The following is a 26,249-nucleotide window of genomic DNA, read 5'->3' on the forward strand; positions in this document are numbered from 1 at the left end:
CAAACATAAAGCCTTAAACTAATTTTACTCTCAAATCTCAATCATAAAAATAACCAAACATAAAGCCTTAAACTAATTTTACTCTCAATCATATATATCTATGAAACACTTCCACCATAGTTCCATTCGTAACCTTGTTGACTTGTTGATACATTGACTAGATCATATAATCATGATGGCAGCCAAATTCGTCGGCATCCACTATTTCAGGAACCACCAAAATATCTTTATTTCCTCTGTTGTCTTTTCGAGTCACAACTGGCCAAACCCAAACAGTTACAACACCACTACCTCATTCTTCATTTCACACTTTGTAAGTTGAAACACCCATGTTTCCAACATCGTATAAGTCTATATGTTCTTTCTCTGTCTCTGACTCTCTCTCTCTCTCTCTCTCTCTTCCCCATTCCTTCAACCCTTCTCCAAAATAAGGACTCAAAAAACTCAACAGAACCTACCCTTTCAGTTTCACCCTCATGTCATGGCTGATTCCACTAAGTACATTCCCATAGGTGGCACCCTCAAATCAAACCTCAAGACCCTCTTCCCCATTTTCAAAACCAGAAAAACACTGACTTTTGCATATGCTTTTTCCTTCACCTTTGTTGCTTTCACTGTTTTCCTTGCCTTTTGCCCCTCTCCAAACACCTCCTCTCCCTTCTTCACCAACATATTCTCCTCCACTGCCACCACCACTTCCTCTGCTAGTTCATACAAGTCCCAACTCTCTTCCATTTTCTCTTTCTTCTTCCACAACTCCACCACTCCATCTTCAAATTCCTCAAGTTCTACCTTTAACACCAACACCACTAGATCTAGCAATAGCACTTCTCAATCCCCTCAAACAAGTAAAAAGACATTCAAAATCACCCCTTTTGAAAACCAAACTCGAACTACTCCTCCACCACTTACAAGAAAGATACCAAGTGATCATGTTGTGACTAAGGAACCATCAAGTGCTAACAACAATCATACCCGAGTTTCTGATGAGGCTAAAGCTGTAAAGAAGACAAATCAGTCTTCTAATGGTGTTGTTCCTGCTGCTGCACCCAAGGTTTCAGGGGTAGGTTCAAATAAGAATTTGAGTTCTTTGGTGAATGGAGGGGGCACAGAGAAGGATGTTGTGCATAGTAATTACACGGCTTCGAGAGTGAAGGATGAGATGATGGAGTCTTTGATCAAGTGTGATTTTTTTGATGGGGAATGGGTTAAGGATGATTCCTATCCCCTCTATGAACCTGGTTCTTGCAATATTGTCGATGAACAGTTCCATTGTATCCAAAATGGAAGACCTGATAAAGACTTCCAGAAATATAAGTGGAAGCCAAAGGGATGCAACCTCCCTAGGTATGAGAATTTGGTGAATTTCTGTTGTTCTAGAACTTGTTTCGTGCTTTTGGTATTGTTTTGTAATTAGAATAGCGTTTTATTACAGGAATCTATGTTGACATTTAATGCAAATCTTTATGATGCAGATTACTGAGGTGAAACTCTAATCTTGATTGAGAAACTGCAACTAATTAAGTTTTGTCCAATTTTAATTTGGTTGAATGAAAAGTTTCACCTCAATTATACGCTTAATGAAGTTAGGCATTTAAGGTCAATATTAGTGTCCAAGTTCAACTACGATTAGATAACAATACAAAAAACACCTTAAGATTCATGTTGGTGTTTTACTTTGATGATGTTCAAAGTTGCTTTGGGAATGTTTCTTTAGTACCTTGCTTTAATTGCTGTTGCATTCTCTTGTTTTTTGGATCCTAGTTTGTTGATTTGCTATAATATTTGTTCGTGTAATTGCTAACAGGTTGGATGGACATATAATGCTGGATATGTTGAGAGGCAAGAGGCTAATTTTTGTTGGTGATTCCATCAATAGGAATATGTGGGAATCTCTAATTTGCATCCTGAGAAACGCTGTGAAAGACAAAAGCAAAGTCTATGAAGCAAATGGAAGAGTCCATTTCAGAGGGGAAGCCTCTTATTCATTCGTATTCAAAGTAAATATCAAGTTCTTTTATGTTGTAGTGTTCAATTTTTTTGTTTTCATGGTGTTTGCTTAATAATAGTATTAATTACTTGCTAGGATTATAACTTCTCAGTGGAGCTTTTCGTATCTCCATTCTTAGTTCAGGAATGGGAAGTTCAAATCAAGAATGGAACAAAGAAAGAAACACTTCGTCTTGATTTAGTTGGTAAATCTTCAGTTCAATATAAAAATGCAGATATAATCATCTTCAACACCGGTCACTGGTGGACTCATGATAAGACTTCTAAAGGGTAAATGGAAAAATGCATTAGAAATTCTTAGATGTGATTGTAGTTCTGGCTTTTCATTCTCAACCTTCTTATTTATATTTTGTTTTCTATGATTACAAGTCAAGACCTTGTTAACTAACTAGTCCAAGTAAAATTCTAGGAAGGACTATTACCAAGAGGGTAGCCATGTCTATGATGAGCTGAATGTTTTGGAGGCATTTCGAAGGGCTATAACAACTTGGAGTAGATGGATCGATGCCAACATAAATCCATCTAAGTCTATGGTCTTCTTCAGAGGCTATTCTGCTTCACATTTCAGGTGCAGTAAACGTGTTTGGGTGAACATTTACAAAATTGATTTTAAATGAGATTGATTATTTAAAATTGATTTTGAAGTAAAGTAATTTATATTTGAATGTTTTTATCCTAAAAGCAAGATAGTAGTAAAACTCAGTAAAATTTTCTATCTAGTGCAAAAGCTACATAAGTTTGCTTCAGTTCAAAAAATCAAAATTTTAGACTGAGAATCAACTAGTTAACGTGGGACGGAACATATGATCATTTACTTAAAATCACGTTAACTGATATCTCAACATGATTTTGGATGATCTAACACTCTATAAATGGATTGGTGACTATTGTGCTAATCTTTGTCTCAGCATTACTTTAGGATTCATTTTCAGTACCCTTCATTTTGACATTGAATTTCCCTTAAGCACATTATTACCATAGAACTAGAAGACTGACACATAAACATTTGTTTCTAATTGTATCATACTGCAGTGGGGGGCAATGGAATTCTGGTGGACAATGTGACAGTGAAACTGTGCCTATCAAGAATGAGAAGTACTTGAGAGAATACCCCCCTAAGATGAGGGTATTGGAAAAGGTTTTGAAGAACATGAAAACCCATGTCACCTACCTAAATGTCACTAAAATGACAGATTTCAGAAAAGATGGTCATCCCTCCATATATAGGAAGCAAAACCTATCACCAGAAGAGAGAAAATCACCATTGAGGTACCAAGATTGCAGCCACTGGTGCCTCCCTGGTGTTCCTGATGCATGGAATGAGATTCTATATGCTGAGCTTCTGTTGAAAGAGTATCAGAATCAGCATCAACAGAAGCAAACATAGGTAAACCACAAATCACTTATATTGAATGAGTTTTTAGCTGAAAGCAGAACTAGATGCAATATACACTATATTTGTTCCTTCCACAAAAGGAGAGGGAAAGGAACAAACCATACAGAGCAATTTTTTCTAGTTATGTAAAGGTTCAAAAGTTTATGTTTAGTGAAATAAAAGATATAAGTTGCTTGGAAGTTGAAACTACTCAATAATTTTTTTCATATGAATTATACAAGCTAGATAGGACTTGGAGAAGATAGAAAATAATGGGTGGTTTAGTTTGTTATTGTAATTTGTAACCACCCCCTAAATTTTGTTTCTAAAGGCTGAGTTCTTTTGGAATTTTCGTATTATGTAACGAATTCCTTCAGATGAACTAGTTTGTCATAGAAATGTGTATAGGATTTGAAAAATACAGGGACATGTATGTACAATTTAAAAGTTTGGGGAGAGGAAAAATTATTAGTTTATATTCTTTGGAATTATATGTTTGTTTGGTTCTAGTGTAATGTTCCTCCTCTCTCTTTAGAGTATTTTTTTTTTTTTTTTGGTTCAGTGGTAATTGTTTTTGTATTGAAAACAATAGCTTGGTTTTGTCAGGATTTGTTTTGGCCAAAAATGATTCTTTGATTTTTCTTTGTCTATAAATAATTCAAATGGATGTGAAATTTCTTCTTCATTGTCACGTGAAACCTTTGACTATTGTAAGTCATGTATGTATTCAGTGCTGTTTCTGTCGGTGCTTTGCTTGGACTTTTTTTTTCATAACATATTGTTATATTATATTGGACTGCCGAAGGGATTGGATCCATGATTTTTATATTTAATTATTTGGAATCAAATTTTGGGTTAACACCTAAAACTATTTGGATGGAGGAGTTTAAAACAAGAGTGAATAGTTTGGTCAATTTTTATTGTTAAATTGTGATAATTATAAAATGTTCATAAATAAAAATTGAGAGGAATGTTATATTATTACTTCATTTTATTCGTTTTTTTTTTAAAATGGAAGAAATACTTACTAATAGTAAAAAAGTATACTTTTTTTTTTTTGCACGGCAGTAAAAAAAGTATAGTTATTTTCTTTCTCTCCAATTCCATATATCTGAACATGACAATTAAATTTTCTAGATGCTAATGGTTAGTAAGAGGGCATACTCTTAAGATTTTATAAAGAAGAAAAAAAACTCTCTAAGATTGTACAAAAGAAGACAAAAATTTCATTAAACCAATCCAATACGTATAAGCCATAAAGTAATTAGAAAATCTCTTGATTATATTACTTTATATATTATGAATAATAAAAAATTAATGAGTTCTTTAAGATTATATTTGCATGCATTTAGTTAATGTTATTTTTATAGTTTAAATATTTTTTCATATAATATATTCTTTTTAGTTTACTACTTAAAAATATATTTAAATATAATTTATTATTAAGGATTTAAATTAATATTAAATTGGTATTATAGAGAAATTAGTTTGATATATTTTTCTAAAGAGTAATGATATATATATATATATATATATATATATATATATATATAATACTTTTTTACAATATTTTTTTGCCTATATCTTCGTTACATATCTTATTTTGTACTTTTTTTTCTCTTTGAGTAGATTTATCTTTTTATTTAAGAAACTAAAATGATGCCGTCTGTCTTTTGTGACAAAATGTGAACTCATTCTTTTATTAATTAAAATGACAGTTTATTAAGAACTAGGTCAATGCCGTCTTATGATTCCGGGTTTAGTACTATATTTGGTGCTGATTTGGTGTTTAAGTGTGTAATGCAATTGAATTTATTTCGGTGATGATAATTAATTTAAATGGAATCAAATCAATCACCTTTAGGATTAAGAAATTTTTTCACTGAACAAGGTTGATTTGGAGAGACTGTCGATAATAATTTGTATGTTTGGATTAGTATTTATGATCCACATTTAATTAAATTTTTACGTTAAAATATATCAAAAGTAACTAAAAATTATTTTTAAAATTCACATTTGAGTTGTATGAATGAAAATCCAAAAACACTTTATAAATTAATGAATAAACACCGGAAGACCTGTTCCACTTGCAGCAAAGATAAAGTTGAAATAACCAACTGAAAGTTGGGTGGATCCAAAATTTGACGAACCAAATATTACGTGACTTGGGCTGGACTTAGGTTATGATAAAAAAATGCGGGGCAATTGCTAAATGTACATCTTTGCTATATTTTTAGTTTTTTTACACTCAAAATTATCTTTTTCCAGGAACTAAATTCTGGAAAGTGTTAAATTTTAATCTATTTTTCGGAAGTGTTAATAACACTTTCTAGAAACTATTTTTTGGAAGTGCCAACGCTTTATAGAATTTACTTTATGAAAACAAAAATAAGGGTTGTATATGAAGAGAGAACAAAAATAAGGGTTGTATATGAAGAGAGACATGAAGCAAAACTCCTTATACATACATTGTTGTCTCAGAGTTTGTCCTCTACACTCTAGTAAGGCATTTTCCTTCGATGTCAATCCTCCCCCACACACCTCTATGTTGCATGTGTAGCTTCGTCCTTAACCCCTTTTGCATGATTGACTTTGTTATTGAGATCAGGATTTACCTCTTCTTCGAGTGAATCACCCCACACTACACCTCAATCTCCAACAACTCCTTTCCTGTGATGCACCATTGTTGAGCACCACTTTATTGCCAACACCACCATTGTGCCCTAATGTTCCTTTTCATTGTCAACATGTGTGTAATCGAAGAAGAGATTGGATTACTATGCTTTCTGTTATTACAATGTTGTGGAGTTGTTGCTACTTCCATGCACAACCCACTCACCATTGTCGTCTTATATGTCAACTCCAACCCCTTATTCTCGAGCAACCTCCTCTAGCTTTTGTAACACCCTTCTACTTTGAGACACAAATATTTATGATATACTTAAAATACGTTCGTTACAAAATTAAATAAAAGGATATATAATTTTTAAATGTTTTTCTTGCAGTAAAAGAATATCCCATGTCGGATCTCATAAACATTAAAGTTAAACAAATCAATATATAACATCATCCAAAAATAAACTACTATTGCCACTTCAAAGGCCATAAAAAATCATGTTAAATCAAGCATAAAGAAAATAATTATAAACTGAAACATAGACTAAGGATTAAAAACCCATCCCCCAATTTTACACAGTCTCAGAGCATACATAATCATAAAGCTATTAATAAATTGAGGCCTAAGTCTCTCCTCCAGCATCATCATTATGATCCTATAGAAACTCACCTAAAATGGTAAATTCAACCCAAGGACAAACGAATGAGGAGTGAGATACATTTCACAATACATTTAAAATATTAAGAAAACATAAAGAGATAACATATATTTATAAACAATTTATGTCACATAAACACGCTACATCTACTTCAAACATTTTGCACACATGCACATTAAATTTATAGACTCGTATCCATGTGATACTATTTTCATAAATACTTTGTGAAGTAGCTTGAGAGTTCATATAGTCGATGAATTGTCACATCATGTGCAATCTAACAGTATCACTCTCACCAAGATAACATCATCAGTGACACATCAGGCTATTATGGCATCATAATAATACACCAGCTCATGGGATTAGCATGAGCTTAAAAGAGATTCCAAATCATTACACCCCACGGTCAGAGTCATATGTCAACTTATTCATGACTTTCGTAGTTGGGTTCATAAACATACTTCAAAACATATATGCACAATAGTATGTGCATGGTTCACAGACAATATTAGAGATTCCTATCCCATGGGGAATAGGTTTCTCCTACCATTTTGCAACACACATGCATACCATGACATATTGGATTAACATATATTCATAGGCATCATGCATTCAATCACAATATTAATCATAAACACATTCCCTCATTCACGATGCAATCACATGGCACTATAATTTTACATTCACAGTTAGAATTAATCGCATAAGAGATATGCTAAGGGTAGATCACATACGTCATTTAGATTAAAGAAATTGTAAAGTATCACAAGAAGAAGAATTGAATTGTGATTTTATAAATTTTCTAAACCTTTTTCGTGAAAAAAAGTTATCGTCTGAAAAAATAACTTTGTAAAACAAATAACATATTTTTGAAATAACAAGTTCAAATGATGGTAATAGATTTTTCAAAATAGTTTTTGTTTTAAAAAAAATCAAATTCAAACCCTAGGTGAATTTAAAGTACAAGGTATACAAAATAAATATAAGACACAAAGTTTATATCGATCTATCTCTACCACTGAAATTACTTCTAATTCTTGGTTAACTATCAAGTTCTACTAACTTCACAAAGTTCCAAGTATTAATGACTACCACTTCTGGCTCTATAACAAAGCTTATCACCAAGCTTCAACAACCCAATATTATTTGTCCTTCTAAGTCACTGTTGGCTCTAATACAAATCAAAATATTTGTTGTTGGTTTGCTCACTGACTAGTTCTTAACCGTCTAACAGACAAATATATAAGCTAAGAACTTAGTCATTTCTCTCAAGATATTCAAGGTATTTTGAGAGCTATAAACTTTACAAGAAAATATACATAAAGCATAGGTTTGTGTCCTATTTCTTCAAAGCTTTTGGTATTTATAGGCATTCATCTTCAAGTGTATATTGTCTCTAAACAAAAAGATGTCTTCACTTGAGCTCGTCTGAAGTTTGTGGCAGTTGGAGCTCCTTCTTTTTCATGTTGGAAAACCACTCTAGTTAGCTTTCATGTTTAGTACTACATTAGAAAACCACCTTCTTTGAGTCAGAGCAGGCTTGTCACAACAAAGTGTGTCTTTTGAGGTTGTTTGGTAACTCATAGAACTTGAACTTCATTTAATCATCATGGGATACGACAGATCCAACGAGATATCTTGTAACAATGTCCTTACAAAATGAATCTCAGACACAGAGTATTAAATGAAGTCTTAAATGTTATCTTTAATATTTGTATCAGATCATGACTTAAGCCTCATTTCATCTGAAAATTCGGACGTAGGATCATGAAGCATAGTTTGGTATCGAATAAGAAACAACTTTTAACCTTTGTATTTATTTTCTTCTAATCAAAATAATTAAGCTTCATGATTCATCTTAAGATACAAATGTTTTTTTACTTAACAGAAATGCTAGATATGCCAAGTCAGGACACTCAAGGATCAATCCAAAAGGAACCACAATACATCAGGATCTCAAAAAACGCATTTTGAGGTCCTTAATGAGTTACACACTTATGTCACTTTTTAATAGAGGAGCTAGGGTTCCAAGAGGGATTGCTTGACCATGCCAAAAAGCTACATGGTCATGGCACTGGCACAACAAAATTGTGTAGTTGTGTGATTTCACAAGTTTAGGGTCTCCAACAACCCCTAAACATCCACAACCTCTCAAAATGAGTTCCTAGGTTTCTAAAGTTCACCTCTATATGGTTCCTAGTTTATTTTGAACACCCAAATACTTCAAAATAATTAATCCAACATCAATTGTACAGTTCTAATCATAGAAAACCCTTATTCATCACTAAAAAAAGGGGGAAACATAAAAAGTGTGTAGTAGCTCAGTGAATTAATCATGTCATACAATTTAACTAATTAAACATATAATTATCCATTCAATGATAGAAAACACTCCATGTTTTGGGGGTATTCACAACTCTTCCCAGAATTAAATGTAACATCTAAAGGTTTTAGAACAAATCCATTACTCATCAAAAGAAATCACAAAAATTAAGAGAGAACTCACTCACATTCCCTTGAAAGATATGTTTTATTAAGCAAGGTATAGTAGCAACGATGATTCTGCGCTTTTCTCGCTATTCCTCTTTTGTTTATTCCTTTTCTCATCTCTTTCTTATGACGGCTAAAACCTATAACCATTATCTTTCCCTTCCTTTCTCTTAAGACTTAGGTGGGTGATTAGTTTGGGTGCATTTAGTCCTATGTTAGGCCTAAATTATTTTTTTTTACAAGTTTATCATCTTATTCCTACTAATTCCTAACACCAGAGCACTAATCACAATACTTAACAACAACAAAAACAATAATAATTCTAAATACCATAAAATCTTACTATGTGAGTTCTCTCTTACTTTTTGTGATTTCCACAAGAGTAGGTTTGGAAGTTTGGGGTTGATGAGGAAGGTGTTGGAGAGATATGCCACATATTTGAATTGTAGAATTTTGTCATTCCTGTTTGTTTACTTGGGTACCCCTATTGGGGATAATCCAAGAAAGAAGGAAATGTGGGATCCAATCATTGCAAAGTTCAAAAAGAGGCTTGCATCATGGAAGCACAAGCACCTATCTTTTGCCGGGAGTATTTGCTTAATCAACTCGATAGTTACTTCCTTACCTTTGTTCTACTTATCTTTCTTTAAGGTTCTGTTAGGTGTGACGAGGATTTAGGTTTGTCAAAACGGGTCAGCCCAACCCTCAGGGTTGACAGATAAACGGGTCGAGCCAATTCGGCTCACCTTCAAGTGAGTCACAAAAATGCCAACCCACCTTGGGTTGGTGGGTTAGGTGGGTTGTGTCACTAAATTGTTAAAAATAAAGTAGCAAAAAAAACTTTAAAAAAAAATTCTTCTTTTTTAAAAAAATAAATGGAATTTTTTCATAAAAAACATTCAAATGATTGAAACACAATTATACAATACAACTAATAGGCAAAATGAAAAATGTCTCAAATAAAATAATCATTCAAGCATCTATATATAATATTATCATTAAAGTAGTCATGCAAATGTCTCAAATACATAAATATCATTCAAAAGTCTTAAAAACCATAGTCTTAAAATAAAATTCAATCATCCAAAGATTAGTCATAGTTCAACAACATTAAAGTCTTAAAATTAAAAGATATCAAATTGTCAGGCCAACATACATAATTGAAATTACAAATTACTAAAGAAGTAGAACATTTAATTCTAAATTCCATCATTCAAATTCCAAAATACCAAAATGGAATTGTAGTTATCTTAATCCTTAAGTAAATAATAATAATACTACAAAAAGGAAAATAATAATATTATATTTTTAGTGGGTTATATGGGTTAGGTGGGCTAACCAGGCTCGAATCCATCTAACCCACGGGTTAAGTGAGATGGGTTGAGTTTTCAACATTATTATGAAACTCTTGTTTTTTTTAGCTCGGCCCGACTCGAACCCTTGGTGAGTTGGGTTGGCTCACCTGGTTTGGGCTCAATTTGACATGCCTATTAGGATTTTGAGTAGGTTCCATAGAAAATTCTTGTGGGTGTGTGAGGATGGGAGAGAGAACATTTCATGGGTGAGGTGGAAAAGAATTTGCATACCAAAGAATCATGGTGGTTTGGGGGTGAAAGATATTGCTATGTTCAATGAGACACTTCTCACAAAATGGAAGTAAAATTTATTTCATGATCTAGTCTTTATCTGTGAGAATATTAGAATCCAAATATGAGAGGTTTTAAGTCAAAAGATATTTATGTCTTAAAGACGAATCAAGACTCCTAATTATTTTGATTAGGTGAAAATAAATACAAATGATAAAAGTTGTGTCTGATATGCTATCAGATCATGATCTATCTTTGTACATATGAAGTTTTCAGATGATGCACTCATAAGAGGATCTGATATAGCATTTAAGTAGTATATTTAAAACATTCATTTAATACTCTATGTCTGAAATTCTTTTTTGCTGAAAAAATTATCCTAGGATCTGTCAGAGTCCTATGAGGAATAAAAGAAGCCCATAATTTGAAAGACGTTGATCCTCATCAAAAGGCGCGCTCTGTTGTTATAGACCTGCTATGATGAAAGAAATGATTTTCCTGCTAAAGTACAAGACACAATATCCTATTAGCATGCAACTTGCATGAAGAAGGGACGTGCATTTAATGCAAGCATTAAATACTCAAACAGACTCAAAACATTATACAAAGAACCGAAAGAAGAATTCAATCGTTGAGTGACAACAGATACTTGGAGATGAATGCTATATATAGAAGAAGCTTTGAAGAAACAAGATACGAATCATCTACGCAAATCATTCTTTCATTTTTTTTCTTGTAAAGCTTTCTGTAAAATCTTGTAAAGATACAAAGCTCTCAAAACACCTCATATACCTTGAGAGAAAAAATTAAAAGTGTTAAGTAATATATCTGTTTGTTACACGATCCTACTTTAATTAGTGAGCAATCTTCCAACAAATCTTGTTGATTTGTTTAGAACTAACAGTGGCTTGATAGGACAAAAAATATTGGTTTTAAGTCAAGTTTGGGGTAGAACATGCAAGTGTAAGAATCAGAAGTGACAATGAACAATACTTGTAACTTTGATAAGTTAGTGGAAACTTGATGGTTGCCAAGAACTAGATGTAGTCTTGAGACTGAGACGAACTAGTATAAATTCTTTGTGTGTTTTCTTATTTAATTAACAAAGGATTTTGAATTTGTTTTTAGATCTTACATCTTCTTTCTAAAGAAAATTGCTTTTCTCGTTGTCTGATCTTTTTATATTCATTTGACGATAAACATGTTTTACAATCTTAAAAAAAGTTAAAATTTTACAATTCAATCCCCCTTCTTGTGTTATTTGTTTCTACAAGGGGTGTGTTGGGTTGAGTTGGGGAGTGATGATTTGGTGGAGGGATTTAAAATTAGTGTGTGGAGGAAGTAGTGATGGGTGATTTGACAACATGTTGGAATGGAAAATAAGGAATGAAGGACATACTCGATTTTGGCAAGATTGTTGGGTGAGAGGTGAGTGCTTTCAAACTAAATTCCCAAGATTGTTTCTTAATTCGAAACAAAAAGGGAAACTAGTGAGAAATATGGGTAGTTGGAGTCCTAATGGGTGGCGGTGGGAATTTAGTTGGAGGAGTGGTTTGTTTGGGAGATGAGTGTGGTGGAAGATTTTCTTAATGTGTTGACAAATGTAAATATTGCTAATCATGTGGAGGATTTTTGGCTTCGGTTGGAGGATTCATCTATTATGTATTCGGTTAAGTTTGCATATGTGACTTTGCATGATTTGAGAGTTGATTCTAGTGAGATTGACATTTCTAAAGGTTTGTGGCATCTCAAAATCCCAAATAAAGTAGCCTTCCTTCTTTGGAGGGTTTTTTTATGATAGGATTCAATTCCCACTAAATCTAATCTTGTTAGAAGAGGTGTTCTTGTTGATGGAGGAGACCCGTTATGTATTTTTTGTCTTGAGATGGTGGAGAATGAAGCGCATTTGCTATTCACGTGCAGCACTACCCATCTAATATGGAAAAAGTGGTTTAATCTTTTTGGTATTAGCTCAACTCTTCCATTTTTGGCAATGTTCTCATGGCTTACAAGGCAGCTGTTGGCAAACAGGATGGAGTGCAATTGTTTGAGTTATTTGGCAACAAAGAAATGTAGTGCTCTTTGAAGGAAAGAATTTTGAGATAGAGCAAACAATGGCAAAAAATCATATTCACGGTTTGGTCTTGGATGAAGGAGTACCATAAAGATTTCCAATACTCGTTTATGCAATGGCAAGTGAATCCAGCTTTATCCTTGTCATCTCCATGATATTGTGCTAGGTTCAAATAAGTCTGTAGCGGTTGATTTTGTTTGTGTAGTTAACGCATTTTTTAAGCTGGGATATAGATTTCGTATCTTTCTTTATGCAGGGAATATTGTATAACGCCAGATTCGATATCTATTTGGGTAGTGTCTTTTGATGTTGGCAAGGGGTATCTGGGAAGACATACTTGGTTATATTTTCGTTTTGCTTCCTGCATGGATTAGGAACTTCTTCTGTAAATAATAGCACACATTGTGCATATTTATATATAATATCATTGCTGATTTTTTTATGAAAAAAGTAATAATAATAATATTTTATTAATAATTTTTTCAATATTTATTTTCATAGTTGACAAATTTACTCCTATATTATACATTTGATTACTTATTTTGGAGAGTCTCACCGATCTCCCTCTCTTTGCCACAATTAACTCACTTTTTGTATTCATTCTCTTCTCGTTACACATCGATCTTCAGACATAACATGACACAAGTATCAGATTTATTTTTCTTCCGGTTTTTTTTTTTTTTGTTATTGCGAGTATGTGATTATATTCAAATTTAAATATCAATTAAATTGTATTTTATGTTATATCAATGATTAGTAATTTAATATATATTAATTATTATTATAAGTATGTTATTATCTTCAAATTCAAATTCTTTTCTACTTTATTTTAAGTTCTAACAAATCCTATTGTCTTTCAATAATAATAATAATAATAATTATTATAATAGTGAAAGTAATTTTCTTAAGGCATGGTAGTATTAATAAGGCTTGATGTATGTTAGAAACAAATTATTTTTACAAAAATAATAGCTTGATTTTTTAAAGCTCTTTGAATCGATAAATTTTTGCAAATTTTTCTTTAAAATAAATTAAATCAAATATGCATTCATCAAGCCAGCACCTATCCAGTAGAAGAAACATTCTCGTGGAGGTTTCCACCAAAGGTAATTCCATTTGAAATTTATGAAATCAAAATATTTTTTGAATTAATCCCTAAACTAGGGAGTAGTAAGATTTTTTATGACTTTTAGGTATGAAGTAGTAAAAAAATTCATGCCTTTGATTTTTATTTTTTTTTTAATAATGAACTCTTAAGAAATCTAACGACTTTAGTTTTTTTAAAAAATTATTTATATAAAATTGTCAATTTTTCACAACTTTAAAGTTGTCGTGATTAATTTTTTAAAAAATTTAATTTTGAATGACTTTAAAGTCATTTTAATTATAATTTATATTTTATTATTTAATTCTTTTAAAATTAAAAATAATTATAATTAATATTTTTTTATAATTTACGACTTAAAGTTTTTTAAACAATAATTATAATTAAAACGACTAATTCTTTTATAATCTAACAACTTTTATTTTTTATTCTTAATCCTTATTTATAATTAAAGTCATTCAAATCAATTTAAAAAAAATAATCAAGTCATGAAAATTTTGATTTTATATAAATAATTAAAATAGTTAAATTTTTTTACAATTTCTCTATAAAAAAAAATCGAAATCATGAATTTTTTTTACGATTTTATATCCACATGTCATAAAACTTCCTACCACTTACTCTTATTTGAGGATTAATTAAAAAATATCCTCATTTGGTATATTTCAAATAGAAATACCCCATTTGGTTGAAATCGCGTTCTGGTGCATGTTATTCCATGCCAAGTTAAAAGAGTAACCAAAAAATATTAAAAAAAAATGAATTTTTTTTAATAAATTTTCTCAAATAAAAGGAACAGAATTCTAATTAGATCTAGACAATCATGAAAACTAGCTTTTAAGAGTTTGATGATTGATCAGGAAAAAGAAAAAAAAAAAACATTGTTTGACTTATACTAGTTAAAAAGAACAGCTACTGAGGCAAAGTATATATAGCTGTGTATATTAACGTCGTCTAGTGCAGGTTGTGCAGCATAGAAGAGGGTGAATCTTAGCTGAGATCCTTGTGGTTATAGGCCTGCGGAAAGATCCACTTGAGATGCTGTGTTTAACTTATATACAGCTGCATATCCATTTTTTAGTTGTAGTCTATTCACAATTTCACATGCAAAGCGAAAAAAGGTACCTGTGTTTTCTGATCCCTAGTTTTTCTTTTTGGATCTCAAGAGAATTAATAGTAAAAAAGAAAAAAAAATATCGAAATAGAATTTTATACCATCTAAATAATAATGGGACTTGCATAATTAATGAGATAGAAAGTAATTAAATAATGAGAAATGATTTGTACAATAATTTGTAAACAAAATATATAATTAAGAGATAAAAGAAAAATAAATAAATTAAAATTATAATAAATAATAGAAATGAAAAGAGATATATAAAAAATATGATGTCATATAATTATTGTACAATTTATTGTATGTGTATCATATCTCTATGCATAAAAAATTATTATAATATACTGTTATATTATCATTTCATGTACCAATAGTGTTTTACTAATTATTTAAATTTTATTAGTTATTAAAGACTATATCAGCTAAATTAATATCAATTCATTAGTATATTTCATCATCCCAATTTAGCCTGCATGTAACATTTGCTCATGGAATTGAAATTACCTGTAACCATTGATTTGTTTTAATTGAAACATTATTTTAATTAAAGATGTGAAAAATAAGATAAAAAGAAATAGAAACACGTAATTTGAGTTCACCTTGAAGTTTAATACAGTACTAAAGTTTATAATACATGTTCATCGCTATTCATGACAAAAATGATATCAAAATCATGCTACTTGGCAACTAACACAAATTTTACAAAATTTTAAATAATTTTGAGAATATTTAAGATTCTTATTTTTTAATACTAGTATTATTTTATTTATTGGTTTAAGTTAAATAAATATAAAAATGGATCTGCTGTACTACTTATTTATGGCTATTAATATTATCTTGTAAGTATTGTCATCTGCTCCCCTAAATATTTGGTTTCTAAACAAAGTAATCCCTTGATTGGACCTCAAACTCGCAAATACAACAGCTAAAATGGCTTTAATGCTGCTTTGTCAATTCAATCATTATTATGATTTACAGAAAAAGTAGTAGTTCTCACCTCACGCAACTAATGGTAGATAGAGATGCACAAAAGTAAACTTGTCTTTGGAATTTGAGGCTCTTCAGTCCTAATCTAGAAAACAATCATTTAATGTTAGTAATGGTAAATATGTTACTCAGTTTTAAATTACTAAAATATGGTACCAATTATAGAAATATTTTAAAGCTATTCTTTTCAGTGGGATAAAATTATACTTTTTTCATCTTATAATAATAGTCATTTAATTTATTTATATAAAAAATAATAATAAATAAATAATTATTATTTTATAAAATTAATCTTATATCATCACTAGATCATTTTAAATTTTATAATTTATCATTAATATATAAGAAATATGATTCATATTATATTTAAAAATTTTAGATGATAATATATTGAGATATTTTTTTTACATTAATTATAATAGAAAGGTAAAGTATATGATTAATATGTTGATTTTGAGTATTAAATATGAGATTGTGATAAATATTGAAAATCAAAACTTTGTCCTTGATGTTGTTCTATCATATTTGAGGAGAATTATCTTTAGTAGAATAAATTTTATTTTTATCGGTCAATAATAATTACTAATTTTTGTTATTGAAAGAAATTTAAACTTATATTATCTTTCTTTTCTTTTTCTTTTTTTCAACAACCAACTTCAATTTATAACTCCTCAATAGAAGATGCGTGTGTTGCATAACATATTAATCTCAATCTCCAAGGGCCATTCATGTCTTGTGTCTAAGAAATCAAAGTACTAATTGATTTTGATTCGGAGTAAACTTAAATTCTTTAAAATTGAAAAAAAAGAACTATCAACAACCAATGAGTCATGGATATCCTATAATCATGGAAGCAAGAGTCCTCATTGATTAACGCGTGGCATTTGAATTTGTTGGTTCATTAATTACATGCTATTCTGATATATCATTTTCGTTTCTTGTACTCTTCGCTGCAGCTGTTAGGAAAGCAAATGGGTGAATGGTGGAAGATTATATAATAAGGACTATCATTGGTCAAATTGAACTCATGGATCCTCTCCAAAGAAAGTCCAGCTAATACCAATAATTGTGGTGATATTCTTACTGAAGAAGATAATGTATCTATGTACTAGAACAGTCATCGTCTTATTCTCTTATATATTGGTTTAGAAGGATGTCTCAATGATGATGCACTGATCTTAAACTTTTTTTTAATGTTTTTATTATTATTATGCGATAAAATTTATAATGACCCCACTAAATAATTGAGTTATATTTCTTCCTCTTTTCCTAAATATAAGATTGTCATTCAAACTAAAACTATGCTTCTTAGTTTATAAATCATTATTAAATCACAAATTACTATATATGTATAATAAATTTATTGACTTTTAAAATAATTATCTTAAAAATTATACTAACTTTAATTTATAATTAAATAAATAAAAATATTTTATACTGATAATGCATAACCATTGAATTATATATTGCTTCTGCTCCATTATAATTATTGTGAAAGAAAAAATGTCCTAAATGTCATATTAGTTTTTTTAATGTAACATTATTTACTTTTTTACTTATATCTCTTATATATTAACAATGAACTTTAAAACCTATAAATGAATTAATGATGATGCAAAAAGATTATTAATTTTATAAAACTATTATTTTTTTATCTATTTATTATTTTTTATTAATTTGTGTAATACAATATAGAATGAAAATTATTTTGGGACGGTGATATATAATATTATTTATTAGCGAAACAAACATTAAAATTTTTATTCAATAATAAAAATATATTAAGGTCAAATATTATTATTATTATTATTATTATTATTATTATTATTATTATTATTATTATTATTATTATTGGTGTAGTACAAAAAATAGCATATTATTTTATTAAGAATTAGTTATTGCTATTTAATTTTAAGCCAATCCAAAACTCGAGCTTTTAAGCGATCTTTATGATCTTGCTAATTGGTTGGTTATTCAATACCAACTTGCTTCAATGCATGAACATGAAGGTTGGAATCGCATCTTTAACTATTGAGACAAAGAAGCATGAGTATTGATTGGCTTGCAAATTGAACCCTTGCCCCATGAGTTTTGCTGCCGGGTACTTATGTAATCCTTCCATCATGACAAATTATTGTATGCACCAACCTCACTACTACAATGATCAAAATTACATTTATATCTTATTATTTTATGTTCTAGTTTAAATCTAACGGCATGATGATTATGTTTGTGCTAGCTATGTTTTTTTTCTTCACTATGACACCCCACGATCACCTAGGTTTCAACTTTGATTAACAATATCTACATTATGAGCTAGCATTGCTCAATGGTGCAAAACCTTTTGTAAGAATAATCACGAAGTCGATGCGGAATATATATATATATATATATATATATATATATATAGAGAGAGAGAGAGAGAGAGAGAGAGAGAGAGAGAGAGAGAGAATTAACGAGAATCAAGCCTGAGTCAGTGGAATAACGTAGTCGCCAAAATTTATTTTTTTAATCGGTAAAAATAAAAAACAACATCAAAAAAATTTATAATATTCATGGATCCGGCTCAACCAACTGAATTCCTTTTGTACTTATCAAAATTTGTTTAATGGTTTCATAGCATACCATTTATGACTTGAGTGCTTTTTTAAAAAAATTCTCATCCTACAGAAACTTGGCTAGATTTGTCTAAACCTATCAATATCATTACCAACACTACCCATCAGTCATTACTACCACCACCAAGCAATTACTCTCCCCATTGCTACTGCGATACACTAGTTAACCTCCATTAGTAATTAATTGTTAGTACTCTCATCATTATTATTATTACTACTATATCAATATAATACCACCATCATTGCTGCCAACACATACTAAAACCATTGTCACACGCACCCATGGCTCTTACTACCACATTTTCACTGTACCATGCACCCTTTTTTCACCAAGTGAACTTGAATAAAGAAATAATGTGTGGTTTGAGTTTGAATTTCAAATGTAAGAATTAAAATTTAAAAACTAAAAATCACGAGGTTTTTGAAACTATTGAAATTTCATACCTTGTTTTAATATTCAAAGGTTTTAAAACTTGAAAGTATCAACCACCTAAACATGTCACGAGAGTTTTAGAAATTATTCCCCTTCATAACTCTAGCATCGTGTGTATATCTAATGAATCAATTCTGCTGAGCGAAAAATTATTACATCATTCAAGATTGCAACATTTATACTAGTTTTAATCAATCTTTTGGTAACACGCAACTAAATTTTTTAACTTTCATAAATAAAAAATAATCGGGATTAGGTATCACTTGAAAATTAACTATAATCATAAAAAGGTAGTGATCCCGAACCGTATTATAATTTCTCCTACCAACCAGTTAGCCAATGGAGAAGGTATATATCTTAGATATAGCCACCTATGTGATTCTCCACATTTAATTTAATTAAGTGAGCCCTTTCAACCGTTGCCTTCTCCAACACACATAATTATGATTGAATGCTATTGTGCTTTTAAAGTACACGTCTTGCAAGAATTTTAACCCTTTCACAAAATAGAACACAGGGCCTTATATTAGATAGTTCAATTTTCATTCTCTGAAAGTACTTTTTGCAAAACTCCAAGGACCAGTACAAATAACCCGTGGCCTACTGCAAAATTACAAGTTCATTAGAGGAAAGAGTAGGGTACGTCAAGGGTAGGAAGGTCATTTCAATTCTGCGAGCGAACATTAATTAAAAAGTTCGCTATTCGTCATGATGGCAAAGGAAAATAAAACAAACGAAGACAAAAAAAAAAAAAAAAAAGACTGAAAAAGCCTTTCATTTCACAATTTCACCACCAAGAAGTTTGGTGCATTCTAACCGATCGACAAAAAGGATCATTCATGATAATTCTTTCAACCCAAAGTAAGAAAACAAAACAGATTGAATGAAAGATAAAAGAAAAGCCTAAATTATATACAAACGATATATAAATAGGGGAAACTGAATCCTTTGTCTTTATCCTCTATGATATATCATAATATCATGTTATATATATGATATGTAATTAAAAAACCCGCCAAAAAAAATGTCTTCTGATGCCAAATCATGAAGAGGCTATTTGATGGGCTTGGGCTTGGACCTGGCCATTAGGGAAGGGCAATATTCTGGGCTTGCTTAGAGACAATTCCACTGGGATTTGAGAAGAAGCATTGTTGTTAACTATAGAAGTTTGGTTGGTTGTGGTGGAATTTGTGGCTACCCTTTCACAAGAGGGGCACATGGTGAGAGTGGTGGCTGGAAGCTGCATGTAGAAAGGTTGAGAAGATTTTAGGGCTCTGAGTTCTTGAAGTTCCTTTTGCAACCTCCTATTCTCTTCTGTTAGGGTCTCACAGCATCTCTTCAAATACTCACAATCCACTTCTGTTTGCTTCAACTTTGTCCTGAAAATCGCATTCCCAAATCAAACACAATAACAAGAAAAATGTTTAAAATACATTTCTTAATTAACACATTTTATTTAACATTTTCTTTAATAATAATGAAAAATATTAAGAACACATTTTTTTAATATACTACTTTGAACATATTCTCTAACCATAAGTCCATAACCATATTAATGGCTTTCCTAAAAAAAAAAGTAAATTAAGGTAGTTATTAATGTTCTTACCTGGCCCTTCTGTTCTGAAACCAAACCTCCACTTGACGAGGACGGAGATTCAACTGTTTAGCCAAAGCAAGTTTTTGCTTCTGTAAGTAAGATTAAAATTAAATATTAGTAAATTAATACTAATTAATAATAAAGAAACAGTATGTAAGACCCAGTAATAGAAAAATAAAAGGGTCGAATTTCAAATCAACATACATTTTAACTAATAAAAATCCTCTTATCTAACTTATCTAGAAGCTGAAGGGCATATAGTTTATTTAATCTTAATTATTTATCAAATTTATCCAAACAGGAAAAAAAAACACACAAGATTGTATATGTTGTGTGGACTTACGGGATTGAGAGTGGTGTGTTCTTTGAAACTTTCTTCGAGAAAAGCTGATTGTTCTTTGGAGAGTCTAAGTTTCTTCCTCGTGGAGCCATTTTCATCGTCATCACTCGCTCTACCCTCAGCCTCTTGCTGCTCTCTCTTGTTTCTGCTTCCGAACTCCGCCGCATTACCGTTCCTGGTGCAGAAATCCATCTGAAACGGCGACACCGCGCTGTTCGGCGACGACGACAGCGACGTGCCGTCGTCGCCATCCTCCGCGGTGGCCGCGGGAAATAGGTTCACGTCCAGAACCCTCGCCGCTCCACCACCTATCATAACCAACAAAAAAATACAAAGTATTTAACAACACATTTTTTTATAACAATCTTTTCATAAAAAAAAATCAAATATTCTTTCCCATCTCCATTTATCTTCATAAAAAAAATAATTTTACTCAAACTACGTTGTCGTTGTCAGATACTAAGAGTAAGAGTGTGTTTGGATAAGGATTGTATCCACGATATTAAACCCAAAAATTACATTTTTCAAAACAAAAACATCAAAACAAGCATGCTGCAGTTTGAACGTTGGCCTTGGATTCAAGTAAACACCTTTTACAAATAAATGTTTTTTTAATAAAAAGTTAAATACTAAACGTGCAGTAATATTGAGTGAACCATTTTGAAAGTGTGAAGAAGGGTGAAAAAGGGAGAGAGGAGATTATTTACATGCTTGGGTGAGCCAAGGGATCCGAAGGTGAGAGGGAGGATGTTGTTGGGGTCTGAGAACCGGAGAGAAAGGAAGAAGGTCGAGCTGAACCGGTGGATCTGAAGAACCAGAAGCGGTTCCTCTCTCAGAATCGCTTCTTTTCTCGGCGAAACTCGGCGCCAAGCAGAACCCAGGTGGGTCCTTGTTGGGGGGTAAAGTCACCGCCTTGTCGAGAAATGTAAAGGACTTGGACGTGTCTCCTAAACTCAAAGCCAGCTCCATCACGGAAAAACAGTTTTAGTAATTGTCGTTAAATATGTGGCGACAAGAGAGAGTGGTTCTTGTTGTTGTTCAAAGGAGAAAGGAGAAAGCACACTCGCTTGTTGTTGCTGCAGAAAAAAATACCCTCTTCTTTCTTCTTCTTGTGCTTAGAAGAGGAACGACACTGGGGTTTTTATTTGGGCTCTTCTCGCTTCTTCTTCTTCTTCTTCTTTTTCCTTTGTGGGAATATAAAGATTGACCGACAAACGCAGGTTGACAAAGGCACGTGAATCCATTTAAATATTCAACCGTTTTCATGCCCTCCCTTCCTTCTCCCACCACCATACTCGGATAAAAAATTCCTCCACAATACCCTCACAATTCTTTTTTTTTTTTAATTAATGAAATTGGTTTCTCAAGTGTGACTAATTTAGTTTTTGAAAAAACTGAAAAAATATAAAATTGTTTTTTGATATATAAAATATAAGATAAATTAATTATATTTTATTATTAAATTATAATATTTAAAGATTAATTTAATAATAAATTATATTTTTATTAATTAATTTAATATTAAATTGTAAAATTTAGAGATTAATTTATTATATTTTTTATACATTTACAATTAAAATTGAATTTTTCATTTGATTAGATAATGGGATTCCAAGATATTTTTTTTCTGTTTGTATATATGTTTGTGTACACTCCTCAAGAGTGTATACACCACCAAAATACATAGAGAGAAAAAACAAAGTTCATACCGACAATTTCGAATGACAAAACTACACTAATATGTTTTTGACATATTTTTTCTACTTTTTTTTTTATTTTTCTCTAAGTGTCATTTAGTATTGAGGAGCTCACCCTTTTTTTCCTATTATTAGTTATAGAGGTGACCGTAGATACAATATGAAAATAAAAACTAAAATTATTTATGTATTAAGAATTATTAATATCACATTTTTTAACATGTTCCTTCGATCATATTCTTTATAATTAATTAATTTATTGAAATCACAAAATTTGGTAGATTTTACTCTTATTTAATAAATCTGATGCATAATTTTATATTTTAAAAAAAAAATTAATCAATGATAAAAAAATTTATTAAAAAGTATGTTACTAAAATTCCTCCATATATATTTATTTAACATCCAGTAATGTTATTTTTAATATGAATTATTCCATAAAAGTTAAATTATTTAACAATTAATCATTATTGTAAAGATGAAAAAAAAGAAAGTTAAAACTAAATAAGTCACAAGGCATTACAAACATTTTTTGTTATTTTTGGTATAAACAATTGTGCCAATTTTGCAATTATTTCAATAAATTAGGTTTACCGTATGCCCATATCCATTACATTTTTAACCTAACATACACCCGAAGAAAGAAAATGTTTTATAATTAAGAAAATGCAATTTTCTGATTGAAAATTATGCTTTATTATAACATATGGTTTATATAATGTTGTATTTTAGCATTATTAATTTTGCTGTCTTTGGAATTCAGAAATGATCGATAATATAAACTTAGGAGAATCTAGAATGAATGAAGAAAACTATTTTTTTTTTCGAACAAGAAGAAAAATAATCAGTGGTCAGAAAAGCCGCCTGGGATTCTATTATTAGTTATCTTCCAGTTTATACCGTTTTGGATTCAATCCGATTAGCCCTATTTTTAAGTTTTTTTATTTCATGGGTTGGTAAACCTTACTTGTATAATAATTTTAAGAAAATGGCCATTATATGTCTTTATTATATTTTTATTATTTTTTATTACACCACTTTTTATTTATTTATTTATTTTTTCTTTCTATCTTCTACATTCAAAACAAAAAGGAATTATACCCTTGTCATTATTCTATATGATCTGGAGCTTTAAAAGATTACTATAAATAACAAATTTTTTCTTTAAATATTTAACACAGTTAAATAATTAATTTAAAAAATTTAATAATATAGTGATCTACATACTTAATAATTATTGTTATCTTAAACTAATTGAAAGAGAGGTACTTCGTGTGTTCATCAGTATTTTTTTTAAAAAAATTATGTAATTGAAGAAAATAGTGACATCAATTATATCAAAAGGTTTATGAAAAAAATAAAAAAATATTTATATATATTAAAAAATAATTTATAAATAAAAAATATATTAACAAAAAATAATAATTATCTATGTTAATAGTTATAATCTTATAGATTTAGTAACACATACCATAACATAATATAAAACGCTTAAGCAAAAAGTGCTATAATAAAGAAAAAGAGAGAGATAGAAATTCATTCTATTCTAGTGTAATGTTGTGGTACGTACATTGTGACTGAAGCAGGAAAAGTGGTAGGTATAAAAAATAGTGTAGTCAATTTTCAACTCAGGTTAGCCTCTAATTGAATGCGTTTGCGTTATCTTCTTTTCACTCTCACCCAAATATTAAATTAAAATGGTGACACAAAAAATTGAAGACGGGTGCACCAAACAAATTAAACCAAACATGGGGTTCCAAAAAATAGCGTCATGATGACAAGGAGAAAGTGATATATCATCTGAGAGACATGTCTGGGATTATAAACCTGCTCCTGTTGTCTTATTGATTAGCCAGTATATATGTTGGTCTCTCATCTATCGTCGCCATCATGCTTATTCTCATTCTCATAATTATGCATGACAATATGATAAGAATGATTATTTGTCTTTGGTACCCTATACAGAATCATGTGGGCTATGTCTATTAAGGCATAAACAGTTACTACTACAACTGTACTGTTTCAGGGTTTTTTTTTTTTGCTTGCTCTTTGAAATTAATTAATCAAACAAATAAAAAATTGTGCAGTTTCCGAGTTAAACCTAAAATATTGAATAGAATATAGATTATTCATGTGGCCTGATCCATTGAAATGAAATGACCCTGGTAGCTAGCTTCCAGCTGCGAAACAATATATATCCTATTGTTTGTAGGAATCAGGATTTATAAAATATTTAAAGGAAGGGCTTGATTTGTATTTTTTTTTTTTTAATAAGAACGTAATATGCTTTTTTTAGTTATTTTATTTTTCAATAAAAATGAGCAAATGCTGGAAACTTTTATTATAAAATATAATTAGAATATTTTTTAACAATATTTTCAATGCATTTTATTTTTTATTTATAATAACAAAAATCTTATGAAATTCTTAGCAGAGTCTGAAAAACTATAATGAAATTTTGTTAATTTGCATCATCATTATTGTTGTTTAAAATAATTTAATTATTGTAATAAAAGACATTATAAATCACTCAATTAACATGTAAATTTATTTTATTAATTTATAATAAGGATATTTTTGGGGAAAAAAATACAGTATTACTCTAAATAATATGATATTGGAATATTATGTAATACCAAAAGAGTAAGCCCTTCATTATTAAATTAAAAAAAATAAATTATAAAGATGGGTCACTTTAGCTTTTTAATTTTGCAAACTTTTCACTTTAAGAAAAACTCTTATATCTTGTAAATATCTTGGTCTTGTTTGTTCTTTAAGCTGTCTGTACGTAACACCAGCTAGTTGGCCGCTAAAGCATGTTTGATTAAATAAAAAAGATTATTATTATTTTTATATGAAAACACATTTCTTTTTAGAAATAAGCGTGATGTGTGCGAATAAAAACATTGGGAAAAAAAGGTCGATGAGATGATTAGCACGAGATTTCAATTTGACCTTAGTCTGATTATTATAACGCATTCATTAGAGGGACAAACCGACCGGATTTTACTATTCCCAGAAAAGTATGCTGCTTTCAATCTTGCTTTGCGTTGGTTTAAGTAAGCAAATGAGTTTATGGTTCATGAAAAGGGGAAGCTAAGGTTCTTTTGTATCTTTTCAAGCATTAGTATCTCCAAAATCGACATGGAAAAATGGATGGTTAAAACTTAAAAGTTAAAAAGAGAAAAATAAATTAAAGATTGGTATCCAATGACAAAGAGTCCATAAAATGAGGGTTGGGTGGAGCGTCTACAATCAAGTTGAATTATCAAGAGTGTGTTTGGATTTCTATAGGCTAAAAGAATGTCAGAATCATATTATTTTATGTTTGGAAGTAAAATGTTATCTAAAATTTTAATTTTAGGGAAGTAAGATTTGGAGTATTTTTAAACTCAATTTTAAACTTAAATTTAACTTGTAAATTTTAATCTAAATATGCACCAACACTATTGAGTGCATGAATTATCTGACAAATGTTATTATTTCATTCAATCTTATAATTTTGAGTTCAAATACTAGATCGGTTAAATATTCAAAAAGTCGTC

General features: G+C 30.2%; 2 protein-coding genes across 2 annotated transcripts; one reads left to right on the forward strand and one right to left on the reverse strand.

The window, feature by feature from the left end:
* The first annotated feature begins 302 nt into the window (after positions 1-302).
* Positions 303-3,873, forward strand: LOC100782012 (protein trichome birefringence). The gene is made up of 5 exons (XM_003535067.5): positions 303-1,347; positions 1,808-2,000; positions 2,087-2,280; positions 2,420-2,578; positions 3,043-3,873. Exons 1-5 carry the CDS (start codon positions 482-484, stop codon positions 3,395-3,397), a joined length of 1,767 nt encoding a protein of 588 aa, XP_003535115.1. The 5' UTR covers positions 303-481; the 3' UTR covers positions 3,398-3,873.
* A 16,030-nt stretch (positions 3,874-19,903) lies between these two features.
* LOC100776113 (homeobox-leucine zipper protein HOX11) lies at positions 19,904-22,235 on the reverse strand. Its single transcript, XM_003533864.5, has 4 exons — positions 21,715-22,235; positions 21,011-21,315; positions 20,677-20,756; positions 19,904-20,449 (listed from the first exon to the last, which is right to left on the reverse strand). The coding sequence occupies exons 1-4, from the start codon at positions 21,974-21,976 to the stop codon at positions 20,113-20,115; spliced, it is 984 nt and encodes a 327-aa protein (XP_003533912.1). The 5' UTR covers positions 21,977-22,235; the 3' UTR covers positions 19,904-20,112.
* Positions 22,236-26,249: the final 4,014 nt, after the last annotated feature.

Source organism: Glycine max, chromosome 9 (genome assembly GCF_000004515.6).
Source record: "Glycine max cultivar Williams 82 chromosome 9, Glycine_max_v4.0, whole genome shotgun sequence".
Lineage (NCBI taxonomy): Eukaryota > Viridiplantae > Streptophyta > Magnoliopsida > Fabales > Fabaceae > Glycine > Glycine max.

Excerpts from the sequence above, each read along its gene's own strand:
- LOC100782012 (XM_003535067.5), top strand. The coding sequence starts at position 482 with ATGGCTGATTCCACTAAGTACATTCCCATAGGTGGCACCCTCAAATCA. Across the intron at positions 2,281-2,419 it reads CATGATAAGACTTCTAAAGG|GAAGGACTATTACCAAGAGG; the intron begins GTAAATGGAAAA and ends GTAAAATTCTAG. Across the intron at positions 2,579-3,042 it reads TATTCTGCTTCACATTTCAG|TGGGGGGCAATGGAATTCTG; the intron begins GTGCAGTAAACG and ends ATCATACTGCAG.
- LOC100776113 (XM_003533864.5), bottom strand. The coding sequence starts at position 21,976 with ATGGAGCTGGCTTTGAGTTTAGGAGACACGTCCAAGTCCTTTACATTT. Across the intron at positions 21,316-21,714 it reads CCCTTGGCTCACCCAAGCAT|GTGGTGGAGCGGCGAGGGTT; the intron begins GTAAATAATCTC and ends TGGTTATGATAG. Across the intron at positions 20,757-21,010 it reads AACACACCACTCTCAATCCC|AAGCAAAAACTTGCTTTGGC; the intron begins GTAAGTCCACAC and ends TCTTACTTACAG.